Source organism: Gopherus evgoodei, chromosome 1 (assembly GCF_007399415.2).
Source record: "Gopherus evgoodei ecotype Sinaloan lineage chromosome 1, rGopEvg1_v1.p, whole genome shotgun sequence".
Classification (NCBI taxonomy): domain Eukaryota; kingdom Metazoa; phylum Chordata; order Testudines; family Testudinidae; genus Gopherus; species Gopherus evgoodei.
The window spans coordinates 166,704,714-166,722,474 of record NC_044322.1 but is presented as its reverse complement, the minus strand read 5'-3'; the positions used below and the strand labels follow the sequence as shown (position 1 = coordinate 166,722,474).

Genomic DNA, 17,761 nt, shown 5'->3' with positions numbered 1-17,761 from the left:
TCTTTAAATATTCTGCTAGAGACTAGTGGCTGCAGCAAGTGCTTATATAGCCAACATGAGAAGAGGGCTCAAAAGGTACATTTTTGCCTTGTACCCTCTGCAGTGCATATGGAATTCACAAAATGAAACTGATTCGCTCATTTTGTATGCGCCAACTCTTTTACATAAAGTTATTTGTTTCAGCCTTCGTATAGCGTATCTCACTGTCCAAATTTGTTTTCTGAGGCTATGTAAACACTACAGCTTGTTACTCGGGGTACGTCTATACTACAGGATTATTCCGATTTTACATAACCCGGTTTTGTAAAACAGATTGTATAAAGTAGAGTGCACGTGGCCACACAAAGCACACTAATTCGGTGGTGTGCGTCCATGGACCGAGGCTAGCGTCGATTTCTGGAGCGTTGCACTGTGGGTAGCTATCCCATAGTTCCCGCAGTCTCCCCCGCCCATTGGGATTCTGGGTTGAGATCCCAATGCATGATGGTGCAAAAACAGTGTCGTGGGTGATTCTGGGTAAAAGTCATCACTCATTCCTTCCTCCGTGAAAGCAACGGCAGACAATCATTTCGCGCCCTTTTTCCCTGGATTGCCCTGGCAGACGCCATAGCATGGCAACCCTGGAGCCCATTTTGCCTTTTGTTACTGTCACCGTATGTGTACTGGATGCCGTTGACAGAGGCGGTACTGCAGTTCTACCCAGCAGCATTCATTTGCCCTTGCAAGGTAGCAGAGATGGTTATCAGTTGTTCTGTACCATCTACTGTGCCACTGTAAATTGGCAATGAGATAACGGTTATCAGTTGTTCTGTACTGTCTGCTGCTGTCATGGGTGCTCCTGGCTGACCTTCGCTGAGGTCGGCCGGGGATGCAAACACAAAAATGGGAATGACTCCCCAGGTCATTCCCTCCTTTATGTTGTATCTAAAAATAGTCCTGCCTAGAATATGGGGCAAGTGTACTAGAGAACCAGTGTACCAGAGAGCACAACCGCTCCATGTCAGATCCCACAGAAATGATGAGCTGCATGCCATTCATGGGGGATGCCCCTGCAACAACCCCACCCATTGCTTCCCTCCTTCTCCAACCCTCCTGGGCTACCGTGGCAGTGTTCCCCATTTGTGTGATGAAGTAATAAAGAATGCAGGAATAAGAAACACTGACTTTTTAGTGAGATAAAATGAGGGGGAGGCAGCCTCCAGCTGCTATGATAGTCCAGGCAGTACAGAATCTTTTCTTTAGACATGAAAAGAGGGGATCTGAGGTAGTTCAGCCCCCAGTTGCTATGATGACAGGTACCATCTGCCGGGAATAACCGGGAGTCATTCCTATTTTTACCCAGGCTCCCCTGGCCGACCTCATCTGAGACCAGACAGGAGCACTCACGGGATCATGACAAGGACGGCTACCAGTCCTTCTGCACTGTACCGTCTGCCACCGGGGAAGGGAGGGGAGAGGATGCTGCTGTTCAGTGCCGCCGCACCGCATCTACAAGCAGCATGCAGTAGAGATAGGGTGACATTGAAAAAAGTCAAACTATTTTTTTTCCCTTTTCTTTCATGGGGGGAGGGGGGGGGAATTGACGAGATATACCCTGAACCACCCTGGACAATGTGTTTGACCCTACAGGCATTGGGAGCTCAGCCAAGAATGCAGATATTTTTCAGAGACTGCAGGGACTATGGGATAGCTGGAGTCCTCAGTCCCCCCTCCCTTCCTCCATGAGTGTCCATTTGATTCTTTGGCTTTGCGTTACGCTTGTCACACATCACTGTGCTGTGGACTCTGTATCATAGCCTGGAGATTTTTTTCAAATGCTTTGGCATTTCGTCTTCTGTAATGGAGCTCTGATAGAACAGATTTGTCTCCCCATACAGCGATCAGATCCAGTATCTCCCGTACGGTCCATGCTGGAGCTCTTCTTGGATTTGGGACTGCATCGCCACCCATGCTGATCAGAGCTCCACGCTGGGCAAACAGGAAATGCATTCAAAAGTTCACAAGGCTTTTCCTGGCTACCTGGCCAGTGCATCCGAGTTCAGATTGCTGTCCAGAGCAGTCAGAGTGGTACACTGTGGGATACCGCCTGGAGGCCAATACCGTCAATTTGTGGCCACACTAACCCTAATCCAACATGGCAATACCAATCTCAGCGCTACTCCTCTTGTCGAGGAGGAGTACAGAAACCGGTTTTAAGAGCCCTTTATGTCGCTATTAAGGGCCTCGTTGTATGGATGGGTGCAGGGTTAAATCAGTTTAATGCTACTAAAATGGGTTTAAGCGTGTAGTGTAGACCAGGCCTCAGCAATGCGAAGAAGGTCGTCCCCCTTCCTACCCCGAGCGATGTAAGTTACACTGACCTAAGCATTGGTGTGGACAGCTTGGTGTCTCTGGGAGAGCTTCTTCGCCCACATAGCTACTGGCTGCCTGTGGAGGTTGGAGTAATAAATTTGATGGGAGAGCTCTCTCCCATTGGCTTGGCTTAGCGCTACAGTGGCACAGCTGCATCAGTGCAGCTGCGCTGCCGCAAGCTCTGTATTGTAGCCATAGCCTTAGTCTCCTTGGACCATAAATGTCGTACTGAAAATGTATTCACTTTATTACTTCCTTCGTATTTCTTCTGCCGAGTCCTCTCTCAGCCTTTTATGTGGCATGTGATTGGAGGTCAAAATTTAGTAATCTATCCCAGAGTGAGTGGATGCATGCTTTCATTCAAGGAATTAAAATTGGCTTTCTAATTCAGAAAGCTTTTTGTGCGTTTATGCTTTTCAGAATGTTGTGAATGGGAATTCCGCTTTTTATGTAGGCTGTAAATATTTCCCACAAAGGGCAGGATTATCTACATCTGCAACACTGCTGTTTTAAAATAAGTCAATAAGCTCTCTGCAGTGTAGCCATTTAAATTCTTCCTTGTAATAAAAAAGATGTAACCTCTGGTCTGTGGCAATGCATGGCCCAGTGTAAGCAGATGTAGATGTGGTGAAGTCAAAATTGCTAGATATTTGCATTCAGTGATTAAAAATTCATAAGAAGTGCAATGTTTCTTGAAGCAAAACCACTGTTCATTCTTTGTAGTTGGTATACAATCTCCATGCAGCTTTGGGGGCAGCCTGTATATTGCTGGCATATGGCCAAGTCCAACCTACTAAGGTCTAGTCTGTTCTGCATCAGTAGCTTCATAGGACAAGCAAAGCCTTTCTTTGCAGAATGAGTATTCTTTAAACCCAGTTTACTAGAAAAAGTAGAAAACATTGCTTCTGAGTTCTCTTGTCCAGTATGGCCCCCAAACTGGCATTTGGTTTACCCATGGATTCTGTTGTGAAGCAGTGTTGCAACTCCCTTCTCTTGCAGGCTTAGTGAAGACAAAATGTCCAGCAAACATCTAGAAATGGAAAAAGAATTTCTTTCCTTTTCCTTTTTAGTAGCATAAAGAGACTTTTTTTTTTCTAGTTTACTCTTTTATGCCAAAGAGCAAGCCTTCTCTCAAAAAGATCTACATTGTGGCACAGGCCACTCAGTGTTTTGAGGAATGGCTCCCTTAGAAGCAAGTCAGTTTCCAGCTCTTGCTGAGAGTCAGGGGCAGCAGAGACATACATACCTTCAACGCATCTGCAAACCTGTGTGTCAGCTGCTAACTGGGTTTGCCTGTTTTGTTTCACTAAAGGGAACTTTGGGTGTTTGGTGGGAGGGAACATGATGGTAGTAAGTGGACTGTGAGGTAAGGAAGGGTGTAGGATAAGTAGGGCTGGTTACATATTTTTGGCTGCTTGCAAAATTATATGAAAGGGAAAAGTGGCAATTTCAGTTACAGCAGAGCAGTAGCTCTGCTATAATTCAGTTTTAAGTTTAGTTCTCCATGTCAGCACAAGCTAAACTAATGCTCCAGAAGTGTGAAATGCACATATGCTGCAAGACTAGGGGTTTCTGGAAGCCAAAGGTTTGTAGACCATCTATTATCACAGAAGCTGGGTAGCTCAAGATGAGAAAAAGTCTTGTCTTTGCTCTCTGCCTGAATTCTGCAGGGTCTCCATTTAGGAAGCTTTGCTCAGACACCAACATTTCTGGCTTAAGTGGGATATTTTAAAGTTCTCTACAATCCACATGCAGATTCTGATTATTACTTCAACAGTATTGTTCAGGAAATTAGCATTAATTAGAGATAAGAAGAAGACTCAAGTAAGCAGTTAAGATTGTGACATTGCACTCCGTATGTTATGGAAATATGCTAATAAGTGTGAATATAATGTAACTGGAATATGCTTTATGCAAAAGGTCTCTTGTAAGGTATCATTACAAAGCTTATAATCTACTGAGTGTGTTTATCCTATTTGTACGAATGTATCATTCTTGTATCTAAAACTAGAAATATGAAGTATTACTCTGAGGTCCTATTGTAATTATGCGAAGTGTGGGCCTTTAATGGTGGCTTAGGATCTTGATGGCTCCCATTGACTCGGACAGCTGGTTGTGAATGGGTTTATTTACCGGCAAGCCTTCTTGTGTAGTGAGGTGGGTAACGAAGAATGAGGTCTTACAGTGACATGTGACCATATCCCATGATACTGGAATCCATCTTAAACCTGGTGCTTTTCCATTTAGACCAGGGGTCTCAAACTCAAATGACCATGAGGGCCACATGAGGACTAGTATATTGGCCCGAGGGCCGCATTTACTGACACCTCCCCCTCGCTGCCATCGGCCCTGCCCCCACTCCACCCCTTCCATGAGGCCTTGCCTCTTCCCACCCCTTCCCTGCCTCCATTCCAACCCCTTTCCTGAAATCCCCACCCCAACTCTGCCCCCTCCCTGCCCCCAGGGGGTGCAGGAGGGGTGTGGCAGGGGTTCAGGGCAGGGAGTAGGGGTGCGGCGGGGGCTCAGGGCAGTGGGTTGGGGGCAGGAGGGGTGTGGAGTGCGGCAGGGGTGCGGGGTGTGGCAGGGGGTTCGGATGCAGGAGGAGTTCGAGGGGCGGGCTCCAGTCCGATGCACACCGGGGGCAGGGCAGGCTCCCTGCCTGCCCTGCCCCTGCGCTGCTCCAGGAAGCTGATAGAACCTGTGGAAGGAGCGGCGCAGGGGTGTGTGTAGCTGTTGCTTCAGGCACCGCCCCCAGCAGCTCCCATTGGCCACGGTTCCCCGTTCCCGGTCAATGGGAGCTGCTGGGGGCAGTGCCTGAAGCAACAGCTACACACACCCCTGTGTCTCTCCTTCCGCAGGTTCTGTCGGCTTCCTGGAGCTGTGCGGGGGCAGGGCATTCAGGCAGGCAGGGAGCCTGCCTTGCCCCCAGTGCGCGTCGGGCCAGAGCTCCTCTAGGTAAATGCTGGGAGAGGGCGGGGGGGCGCGAAGAGCTTGCAGGCTGCAGAAAATAACCCCGCAGGCTGTGTATTTGAGACCCCTGATTTAGAAGGAGGGGTGGGAACCCAGAAAGACAAAAGATTCTTGCCTTGTGCCAAAGATATAAAAGGGGGTGGAACAGAGCAAAGGAGGCTGCCAGTCTTGAGAAAGTTCCAGTTCAGGTGGTAACTAGTGTATAACAAGGATTGTACCGGGGAAAGGATTGGGCCCAGACTAGGAAGGAGTCTAGTCTGTGAAGGAAGCTTATTGGAACATCTCTGAGGGTGAGATTTACCTGTATTAAGTTTCTTAATGTATTAGGCTTAAACTTGCATGTTTTTTGCTTTATCTTGTTTGGTGCCTTACTTTGTTCTGTCTGTTATTACTTGAAACCACTTAAATCCTACTTTTTATACTTAATACAATCACTTTTATTTATTAATTAACCCAGAGTAAGTGATTAATACCTGGGGGAGCAAACAGCTGTGCATATCTCTTTCTGTGTTATAGAGGGCAGACAGTTTATGAGTTAACCCTATAAGCTTTATACAGAGTAAAACAGATTTATTTGGGGTTTGGATCCCATTGGGAGCTCGGTGTCTGTAGGCAGGAGTACTTGCTGAGCTTTTTCCAGTTAAGTCTGTAGCTCTGGGGGCATGGTTCAGACCCTGGGTCTGTGTTGCAGCAGGCTAGCTTGTCTGGCTCAACAAGACAGGGTTCTGGAGTCCCAAGCTGGCAAAGAAAACTGGCTCAGAGATAGTTTCAGCACATCAGGTGACAGTCCCAAGGGAGTCTCTGTGATGATTGAACCCATCACAAAGATAATATCATGTCTCTCAATCATTTCCTGAATAGTGGGACTGAGTGTGATCAAAGGAAAGCAAGGCTGCACTTGGTCCCGGACTTCTTGATACACAGTCCCTCTAACATGAGTCGCTTATAATATTTTTAGATTTTTAACATTTTTGGAACAGAGCTAGGGAATAAGGGGGGTCAGCAGAGAAGGGTAGTTGGGGAGGTGAGGGAGAGGAGTTGGGAGGGTGCAGGTTGAGGGGCTTTGCTTCACTGGGCTGTGCTCTGGCATACCTATGGAGAAAACTGCACATTCCTTGATGACTCCCTACAGTGTAAGGGATTGTCCAAGCACTGTCTTTGAAAACCCAGGTTGACTAAAGCTTTGATGAAGAACTTGGTTTCCAAAAGTAGTTTCTCTGCCATCTTTCAACTAATAAAGGACCCTCCTCAGACCCCTTATATTTGAGTGCTTAGAAGTGCTGGCAGAGCAGAACCATAAGGATGATTGACATACTGGAAGGTGGTGGTAGGGAGTGAAGTGTAACCATCTATGCCTTCTTCTACAGTACAGATCTCCCTTTCCTCCCTGTTCCTTCCAAGACCCAAGGAGGGTGCTCCCATTCCCTCCCATTTCTTCCCAATTGGAGAGAAATGAAACCAGCACTTCCTACCTCATTTGTATCTTCCCCATTTCGCTTCAGGAAGTGGTGAAGGGACACTAAGCCTCACTCTTCCTTCCCCTCCCCTTCTTCCCCCCTCTCTCCCAGAAGAGCAGCACTGGAAATCAATAATGCAGGAGTATGGAGAGAAAGAGGTGTAAGTTGTGCAGTGGGGGATGCATGTGGGCTTCAGTTCTGCCTTCACATCTGTCTCCCCTTCAAAACATGCCCCCATAGTGCTGAAACCAGGATGGGGAGCTGGGAATGAGAATATTCAGTGCATGACACAGACACATAATGTTGAAGCTAGAGTGAGAAGCTGGGGATGAGCATGTTTGGGGCTTGGCCCAGTACATAGCACCAAGATATTTGGGAGCTAAGAACAAGCCTGCTCTGAGCATGTGTCAAGTCCCTTCCCAACAATCTAGAGCCAGGTTTGGAGTAGGGACTCTGCATCTCTGCTCTCCTGTCCTTTATTATGTCCAGGTAGACTATGAGCAGCTCATGTAGCCATTACCCACTTCATAGCTCCATTATGCTTATTGGGGCATGCAGTAGCAAGGAACAGGGTAGAACTGTGTGTTTTTAGGGGGGCTTGAAGCTGTAGGGGTATGGGGGTGATCAGAGCAAATAGCAGGACAAAGGGAATATTGGAGTAGTTGAAACATTGTGGAGAAATATGGGAGGTCCCAGCACTGAGGGTGGAACATGGAGGGTGTTGGAATAGTGCATGGATTTGGTGCAAAGGAAGAGGTTATAGCTGTGTGGTGGAAAATGGGGGACTTCAGCTCTTTTTCACCTACATTGTTCCTGCATCTTTAACGATTGGTCCCAGGCCAGTGATTGCCTTTCCAGGGAGAAGAGAAAGAACTGGCCTGTGCTGGACAGGCAGTGAGGTGCAGGAGGCTAGGAGAAGCTGCAGAGGCAATGAAGGGATTAACATGCAGCCAGTGCATTCTGTGACTGGGGTAATCACTGCCAAGAAGCTGGAGGAGTGGAGGAGGAAAACTGGGCTGTGGTACACAGAGATGCTGAATTTATATTTATGTGTGTGTGTGTTTGTGTAAGGATGTGAATTTTATCTGCTTATTTCCTGTTGGTGGAGGAAGGTAAGTCATAGCTATCTCAAGTGTTATTACTCTGTTGACTTGTATGGTGGCTAATGGATAGTGCACAATGGGAGAGTTAGACCTCTTTCATGCTCCTGGTTAGGTTCAAGTATTTTATGTAATCTCTGTGGGCACTATTCATTAACCACTATACAAGTCAATAGAGTAATAGCCATGACTTACCTTCCTCCACCAACAGAAAGCAAGCAGATAAAAACCACATCCTTCTCAAGGAAGTCAAAATTATAGCAAAATATCCCTTGGCAGGATACTATTTGAGGTAATCACAGAATTACAGTATTATAAGAACAGCCATACTGGGTCAGACTAAAGTTCCATTTAGCCCAGTATCCTGTCTTTTGACAGTGGCCAATGCTGGGTGCTTCAGAGGGCATGAACAGAACAGGTAATCAAGTGGTCCATTCCTTGTCGCCCATTCCCAGCTTCTGGCAAACAGAGGCTAGGGACACTATCCCTGCATTTCCTGGCTAATAGCTATTAGGGGACCTATCCTCCATGAATTTATCTAGTTCTTTTTTTTACACTAATTGTTTCTATGTAAATGGGAAAGTCTCCGGGCTAAACACAGTGCGTTAAAAAGCCAGTCTCCACCAGAGTCAAAAGTTTTTCCTGGCAATTATGGGGGCCTAAACTTACCCATTCTGTGTAATTTAAGCTTCTGTTTATAAACCCAAAAAAAGCCTATATTTGTATAAATTACTGATTACTTTAGATATCTGAATGTTTGGATGTCCAACTTGGGACATCTTTAAGGAGCCTGAGTTAGCACGTGGGCATTCAGCATTTACTGAAAATCAACCCCCCTACAGGGAGTCTTGATGTGAGCAATCAAAAAAAAAATCACTATTCAATCTTGGCCAAGTTTTCAAATGTAAATATTATATTCAGGAATTTGAAGAGCCCCTAGTGATGCCTGAAGCTTTTGCCAAGCAGCAGAGTGAAATTAACAAGGCTAATCAGTTTTACTGCTCTCATTCAAACCCTTTGGGCATCAGTGAAGCTGTTAAGAGTCATGTCACTTATCTACAGATGTAGACTTGTAAACATTAACAAATTTACAGCCATTAAAGCTAACTTAAGTCTTATGTCAGCATTCATCAGTAAACTCTGAACTGTCATTTATTGTCAAAACCCTGTTACCAGAGTGTCCACATCTGATAAATCCCCTTAAAAGAGCATCTGCATCGGGAGAATGAAAAATAAAGGTTTAATTTCATAACTTAAGTCCTCCATTGAAACACTACTAATAGTTTCCCAAGTTATGCTATCAGTCCCCTTTTTTCAGATTCTGATATCCTGATCTGAAATTGTGCAGCCTTCAGTTAAGTAACTGAGTGCTAAATTGTAAACTGCTTGCTTACTTTGAACAGTTATTCACACAAGTAATCCTATTAACTTCATTGATGAGCAAGGGGTTCATATTCAGGTCTTTTATCAATACACTGGGACATTTTTAAAGAGAGGATCAAGAGATTCAGTGTTTGAAAAGAAAGATGGCTATATGTATTTCTTATCTGAGAATCATAGAAATGTAGGACTGGAAGGGCTGGTCTACACTGCGGGGGGATCGATCTAAGATACGCAACTTCAGCTACGTGAATAATGTAGCTGAAGTCCAAGTATCTTAGATTGATTTACCTCTCGTCCTCACGGCACGGGTTCGACGTCCGCGGCTCCCTCTGTCGACTCTGCTACCGCTGTTCGCGCTGGTGGAGTTCCGGAGTCGACGGGAGTGCTTTCAGGGATTGATATATTGCGTCTAGATGAGACGCGATATATCGATCCCTGAGAAATCGATCGCTACCCACTGATACGGCGGGTAGTCTAGACGTTCCCGAAGAGACCTCAAGAGGTAATCTAGTCCTGTCCCGTGCACTGAGACAGTACTAAATATTATCTACACCATCCCTCACATGAGTTTGTCTAACCTTTTCTTAAAAACCTCCAATGTTGGAGATGTCACAACATCCCTAAGTAGTTTATTCCAGTGCTTAACTACCTTAATTTTTCCTAATATCGATTCTAAAACTTCATTGCTGCAATTTAAGCCCATTATTTCTTGTCCTGTCCTCAGCGGTTAAGGAGAACAATTTATCCCACTCCTTTTTATGACAACCTTTTATATACTTGGAGACTTATCATGATCTCCCCATAGTCTTCTTGTCTCCAGACTAAACACACCCCATTTTTAAAAATCTTTACTTGTAAATCATGTTTTCTAGACCTTTATTTTTGTTACTCTCCTCTGGACTTTCTCCAGTTTGTCCTCATCTTTCCTGAAATGTGGTGTCCAGAACAGGACACAGCACTCAATTCGAGGCCGTAACAATGCTGGGTAGATAATACTTAGTCCTGCCATGAGTCCAGGGGACTGGACTAGATGACCTCTTGGTCCCTTCCAGTCCTACGGTTCTATGGGTAAAGTGGAAGAAGTACTTCTCAGAGTGTTATACAAACATTTGTAAGTAATCCTCACACCATCCCTCAGAGGGGAATTGGTTAATCCCTGTTTTTAAAAAATGAGAAAACTGATAGGGCAGGTGTCTTGCCTGTGGTCAAAGTAGGCTAGTACCATAGTTAGAAATCGAAGCCATAACACCAGACTCAGCCCTATGCATTAACCACTAGAATGTGTCTTCTCTCAGGTGAATAGTAGAACAACATTCCAAGTAGCACTATAGTATACAATCTAAAAATAAAAGTTGCTAATTTAGTATGTGGTGGTTTAGAAGTGACAGAACCAAGGTTCTTTTGGGGGTGGGGGTTTCCCAGTGTGCTGGTCCAAGAGGGAAAAGTGTTTGACAGTTGCATATTAGTGGTACTGCTACAATAGCTCCTAGAGGCAACAGTCAGATTGTGCTAGGTCTTGTATAGACATAACAAAACCATCTTTGTCCAGAAGAGCTCAGTCTAATTTTAAGAGACATAAAAAATGGGGTTAACAAAAAGCAGGCAAAGGCAGTGATAAGATTGTTTGGATATACAGGCTATGTAGTACACAACTAGATGAGTCTGATCAGTTTTTTTTGTATATGTAATACTCAGGTGTGATAATGTGGGGAATCTATGCACAGTTTATTAAGTGTTTCATGTTGAAGAGTCTGTATTTGCATTAGATGGCAAACTCCATTTTGTTAGGCTGTTCTTTGCATTCCTGCTGTCTGTTACCCATATACGATTCCAAATGGTGGTAGCACAGGGCTGACAATGAAAAATCATTACACTTTTTGCAGTCAAGATAGACAAGATAGAAAATAAGATTTAAGATTTTGCATTAATTATGGTGTCCAAGGTCAAGAAAACCTTGGATATGCTAGAAGTGAATCTCACTAGAAAATTTGCTTTCTAAGTTTGACTAGTTTGTGTTCCACCAATGCACTAACAGAGCTGATTACGTAACAACAGAGGGGCAAGGGTAAATTGGGAAATTCTCAAAATTACTACCCCTATTAGAAAGTGACAGAGTCCTGTGTCACCTTATAGACTAACAGACGTATTGGAGCATACCCCTATTAGGGTAGCACATCAGTGATCCATTTAAATGTAGAAATTGATCACTCCTTCATTTAAGGCTCTTTGGAAAGTGGTGGTGAGGATTAGCGTGGAACAGTGATAAGTCAGGGCTCCTTCTCCCCACTATACTCCTTTTATGTCTGTGTTCCATCCAATGTTTCATATGCCATATCTGCATGTCAGTTCATGCACACACACAAACACACCTCGACATGGGAAAACCCTGTGTTGCTCTTCTTCATTATGCCACCCACAACACCTTGGCTATTCCATTCACCCGCCAATCCTGATAATGCCCATCTGCCTGAAGGACATAGTTAAGGTTACTAGGATGCTGCTCACTTAACTCCATTATATGGGTGTGTTAATGAATTATGAAAATTATTTTTTGTGTTTTTTTCTTTAAAGGTGCATAATAAAAAAAAAAGTTGGACTAACAATGAGCAGTCATAATTGTTGGCTAATCAGATTTGTGTAGTAATCCATGTATGTTCTCTGAACAATGACAGGAGCAGCACTGTACCAGGATGCCCTGAGTAGCTGTCCTTCCCTACTGCAATTGCTGAGCAGCTCCCTCGCTGCGTGCCTGCCACACCATAATACAGGAAGGAGAATAGTTAGCATCTTTGGCTATTTTGCCTGCTTTCCTGATAGGCTGTGGAAGCTCCAGGGAGATTGTGATATGAGTTTTGGGTATGTCTGAGCCTAGGTGAGTGCCTAGGAAAGAATGTCTCTCTTCTCCCATATAGCCACCCAGGAGTGAAGAGGAGAAACTGAGAACCAAAAACCAGTTATGGCTCCCTGCTTCTCTGCTCCAGCCTGGGGTCAGCTTATTGTGCTCCCATTGGCAAAATGTTCCCAAGGGACCACTTGGTAGATAGCAACGTGCTCCAATCACTCACCAGCCCCTGCATGAAGGATGTGAAGTGTAGGAGCTGGCTGTACCATCTTTTAGCCATATTGGAGTCTCCTTCACGTTTAGAAGTCGCCAGCAAGGGATGTGTAGCAGCTTCCACTTTTTGCACCACCAGAATACTGCAGAAGGAGAGGAGCAGAGCTCAGACTCTACCCCAAAGTATTGATTTGTGGCCTCTTGACTTTTTTGATATAACATGTTTGGTCCTTAGGCTGTAAAACTTAGACTTCATTGCTGACTAAGATCAAGGTCTCTGAAAGATGCTATCTGGTACCACTACGCTGAGAACCTCAAGCAGAAACTGGACCAGGGCAGGGTGTTTGAGGTGTCCAGCAAGTGGGATGCCAGTAACTGCCTCCTCCCCGGGGGCAGCTTCACCAGGTTCACCAACTGACGGTTCATCCACAGGGCCCGACTCAACTGCGTTCCCCTCAGAGCCATCCGCCACAGCAGCCGGGACAAGTGCTGCAGGAAGTGCGGCTGCGTGAATGAGACCCTGCCGCATGTCCTGTGTGTATGCAAGCAGCACTCCGGAGCCTGATGGCACCGCCACAATGCCATAATAAAATGGCTGAAGTATGATTTTTTTCCTTCTCTTCTTTGCAAAATAGTGCTCTCCCTCGTTCTGTTCTTCCTTGTTGCCTTGCCATCGACAGCATCCCAGACTCCAGTGACGTGCTGTTTGAATCCGTTTTGTTCCAGTGACATAAAGAAAACACCTTGAACAGAGTAGCTGGGGAGTTGCACAAGAAGTTGAATGGAACAGTGCCAGCAATAACATCCTTAACACATTAGTTAAAAAGAAAACATGCTGATGCTGACAGCTCAGATAGCAACTTTCTCATGAGAGGTGACACGTTTCTTTTAGCCAGTAGGCTGCTATGTTTTCCAATAGCTTCTTTCCTGCAAGCTTTTTTTTCTTTGTATCATAAAAAAAAACTTGAGTGGAGATGAAATCAAATCTTTAGGCAGTTGTTTTTAACACATTCGCTGTCAGTTATGTGAAGCAAAATCTATCTTCAGTACTGTCCCATGTACCTGCCAATAACAGGATGATGCCCTTGTACCTGTCCCCTCCATAGGAATGTTGCCTATGAAAGTGCCAGTATGAACACGCCTAAGAATGTAATCATGTTCTGTTGCTGCACAGAACTTGTAGGGGAAACATGCGGCTGTGAGGTTAATCAGAGTTTAATGTAAATTTCAAAGCTTGTATGTATTGTTTTGGAAGCCTTAGGAGATCTTGTGTTGGATATGATGGTAGTTTTTCTTTTTTCAAAATTGTCTTACTAGTCAGAAATAGTGACTTCTTGTAGCCTGCATATTTAAGTGGACATTCTCTATTGTTTGTACCTTTAAATTACAGATATGTTAGGAGAAAATGTAAACTGGCAGTTCTCTCCAGGCTGAGACTAGACCAAAAAGGATTATTCAGGGTGGCCAAGAGTTCTTTGTTACTCCTCCCAGAAAAAGTTTAACATACTTTTTATCTGACACTAACAAAGATTTTAGTAAAAATAACAGATTGTCTAATACTAGGCATAAATTCTATACTAATAACTTGGTAACCTCAAGATTTCCCCCCCTCCAATTTAAAACCAAATAGTGCAAAAGTAAAACTTCATCATTTGCATTTCCCTTTAAAAGCATACACTGTGTGTGTGTGTGTACATACACACAATAGATAACTATGCTAGACACTTGCCAAATACATAAGATATAACTCTACCCCAAAAAGCTTTCCTCCTGATAGTTTAAAAAAAAATCCCAAACCACTCAGCGTTATAGTATAATCAGACTTCTAACTCTAACAGTTATTCCTTCTTTTCATACATAAGGAATGCTGAGGTTTCAGACCCAACTGCATGCACTGTCAAATCCCTAAAAGTTTCCCTAGAATTTCCTTGGATATAAAATCAAACCTCTCTTTATAACAAGTAAACATTATGCTGTCTGTCAACATCAAACTTAAATTGCAATGTCTTTCTAGGGTATGTTGATCGATCTCTCTCTCTCTCTCTCTCTCTCTCTCTCCCCCCCCCTTTTGTTTGCCTCATATTATATCTCATATATATGTCAGTCTTCAATCTAATTTTTCCAATTGTTCAAGTCTAAATTTCAGCTCTTTCTACATTCATCTATCACTTCTTTTCAAGACATTTCTCTGCTTTTGTACCCCGCTTTGCTTGTTTCACTTACTACCTACTCTCACTTTCTCTCTAGTGTTCTCTCTGCTATTTGGTACAGCTTTATGTATTCCTAAGCATCGATCAGGTTGCTAGTTGTTAGATTTATTTTGTCCATCACTGGTGCATGCAAGGATGGAGTGATAAGCTTGCTCTTCCTGTGCAGTTATTTGAAGTTCAGGAACTCAACTCTGCAATGCTTGCAAGCACTGTGCTGCCCCAGTATTCATAATTGTTGATTTTTTTAAAACATTTGTAAAATGTGAGTAGGTGAAATGGATTGTTAGTTTGTGGTTTTTGTTCCTTTTACTCTGGTTCTGTCTCTTATCAAGTCTGGTCTTGTGTTCTCGCTGGTTGTAGTTTTCTCTTTTCCCCTCTTAGCCATCTACCTCTGGTTCCCTTTTCTTTCTACTTCTTTCCTTGCCTTCTGCAAACACTCCCACAAAGTAAACAGTTGAGGAGTGCAGGAGCAGCTCTCCTATTTTGCTACTCCCTTTCTTCTCAAAGTTTTAAGTGAGTATAAAATTTTCTATGCCACACTGATTCAGTAGTACATCTGCGGAGCTAAGACACTGCTGGAAGACTTTGCATAGGAAACTGTTTTAGCATCTGTTGTTAACTTAAGAAACCGAATCCAGAATGCTTGGGGATGGGAAGAGAGAAATAGAGGGATGGTTTTGTCTGCTGCAGAGTGCGTGATACTGAAGCAAAAGGTTAAATGCTAATCATGTATAGTTGGAAGGGCTTTTGAAGAATTACTGTTATTGACTGAACAGCTAAACGTTAAAATCTAAGTTGTATTATGATATCATTGTACTAGTTTGCATCAAGTGCCATGATTTTAAGCTGCTTAGATATTTGAAGGAATTGACACTAGTCTTATAGTTAAAAAAACTCTTAACTGTAGTTTAGAAGCAGAATTCAAAGTTAGTCAATGTTTATGGAGTGAGATAAGTGTGCTAGTAACTTTCACCGATAGACAACTGATTTGTAATCTATTTATCTTATCTTAAGACTAGTCTCTTCCTCTGTCATTTCTTCTCCTGCTTCCTAAATTACAATTAGGTGGGGAATTTGGGTTTCCTGACATTGTCTTCAGCAGTAGTAATAGTGTGTGTGGTGGTGGGTTTGGTTTTTTTTTTTTCTTTCTTTTTTCAATGACAAGTGGAGGTAAACGTATGTAGTAGGTTTAGGAGTGAGGAATCAGCAGAAATCAGAAAATCTTAAAGACCACTATCAAATTCAGACAAAAGAAAACAGCTGTTGCAAGTTAATGCCATTCTTTTGGTACTTCTGTATTTTAATGGTTTTGATAAATTTCTGCTGTTTAAGCAGCCTAAATTATTCTCCCTTCAGTTCTGTTTTCTTTTGCTTTTCTTTTTTTGTCTGGAAAACAGAGTGGAATCTAGTAGGACAGGAGGCAGCTTATTCACTATTTTGTGGCTCTGTCACTGGCCATTGTCCTACTGGCTCAGTTCATGTCACTTTTTGTGTTGAGTAAGAAAAATGCCCATTTAAAAAAAAAAAAAAGTTAAACTCACCGACACTCTGGCATTGCGTTAACTTTGAAGAATAAGCAGTATTAAACAAGTGAACATTTTAAGTGGATGCATGGAGTTCCCACCAAATAATCCATTTTTGCCTTGTAATATCCCTTTTGGAGTTGTGTTTACAGTAGTTTAACTTGTACTCTTGTTAGGTTGAATTAACTTGTTTACAGAGTAAGTGCTAAAACTGAGTGCAAAATAGTCTTTTATTTGCGTTCTAGTCTTTAGTTTAAATTTTTTTCTTATGTATTTGTAAAATCATAGCAAGATATTATATGAGCATGATGGTGCATCTCAAAGATTTTTAATCAAACAAGATAAAATTAAAATGTCTCCTTGGAGAGAGTATGCATTTTCATCAGCTGTGGAATTAGATGTCGTATTCTTGCACTTGAATAGGACAGAGATATTATACCCAATGGAAGTAACATTTTGAGCAACTTGTTCTGCCATTGCTAGAATCTTGTCTGTTTGTATGGCTGATTTAACTCTCTTCCGTACTACATCACTCTTCCATTATAAATAAGGGTACTTAGCTTTTGAGGAAATCTTGTTACAAGAGTGAAATGTAGCTCTTCACTAGTAAAGGCAAACAGGAGAAATGCATGGGATGTTGCAAAAACAGCGTGCATTAGTTTCTCCTCAACTAACAGTTTAATTAATTTTACATCTTAGTTACCCTTATTTTTCACATAGCAATTGACTATAACTATAATAAAGTGTGTTTGTAAAACAGAAGATCTATTATAATATATCTTTGCAGTGAAGATCTATTTATCTTAACATACTTCCTTTCTGTTTCAGGCATCTGTTAGTAAGCTAAAAGTGACTGAACCATGGCTCAGTTTCCAACACCTTTTGGGGGTAAGATTTTTGTTGCTTGTTTTTGTTTTTAAATCAGAAAAATTACATTAATTTCTAAATGCATTCTAGATAGTAATGTCCATGAGACCTATTCACCTAATGTTTAGCCATCTGCTCTTCTGCTACTCTAAGTGTGATAAAGTGGGTTTTTCCTCTTATGTTGTACGTGAGCCTCTGTGAGTCTTATCATTTTGCATGAATAGTGTGTACCTCAGTTTCCCTGTGTGTTGCACCAATGCCTAGGTGGTGGGAATAAGTGTGTGTGACTTTTGCTGAGACCCTCAGGAGCAGGTGAGGCAGCTCCAGCTGCCTGCATGTAAGCAATGAACAGTGCCCTTCTTAATGGGAGACCCGGAAGGGGGTTGTGACCAGGTGACACTTTGCCTGGAAAGGGAGACAAAGACCAGGAGGAGGGGCAACGGGCATGTCGGAGATCAGCCAGGCAGTCTGCGGATGGGGATTTGGACGGAGGATGGACTTCAAGTAAGAAAGGAGTCAGGCAGGGTTGGAAAAGAACTGTCCCTAGGGGCAAGAAGCCCTCCATCCTGCCCCCAATCTCATAATGGGAGCAACACTAGATGGGCAGCTTGCCAGCTGGAAGATCACACCTGAGTCCCAGTAGCCCACACCTGTGGCTCTCAACCTTTTCAGACTGTAGTATTGTATCCATTTCAGGAGTCTGTGGCTTGTATACCCCCCAATTTTTACCTCACTTTAAAAACTACTTGCTTACAAAATCAGACATAAATATACAAAAGTGTCACAGCCCGCTATTACTGAAAAATTGCTTACTTTCTCATTTTTACCATATAATTATAAAATA

General features: G+C 43.2%; 1 protein-coding gene across 8 annotated transcripts in view; it reads left to right on the top strand.

The window, feature by feature from the left end:
• The window catches only part of ITSN1 (intersectin 1), a 238,546-nt gene that overhangs the window by 40,747 nt on the left and 180,038 nt on the right, over positions 1 to 17,761 (top strand). For 7 of the 8 annotated variants that reach the window (XM_030578544.1, XM_030578535.1, XM_030578515.1 and 4 more), the window contains exon 2: positions 16,879 to 16,938. In XM_030578544.1, coding sequence (XP_030434404.1) covers positions 16,911 to 16,938 — 28 coding nt within the window. In that variant the 5' untranslated portion in view covers positions 16,879 to 16,910. Of the gene's footprint in view, positions 1 to 12,790; positions 12,918 to 16,878; positions 16,939 to 17,761 lie in introns of those variants that run through there. The other variant, XM_030578525.1, reaches the window with a different exon arrangement.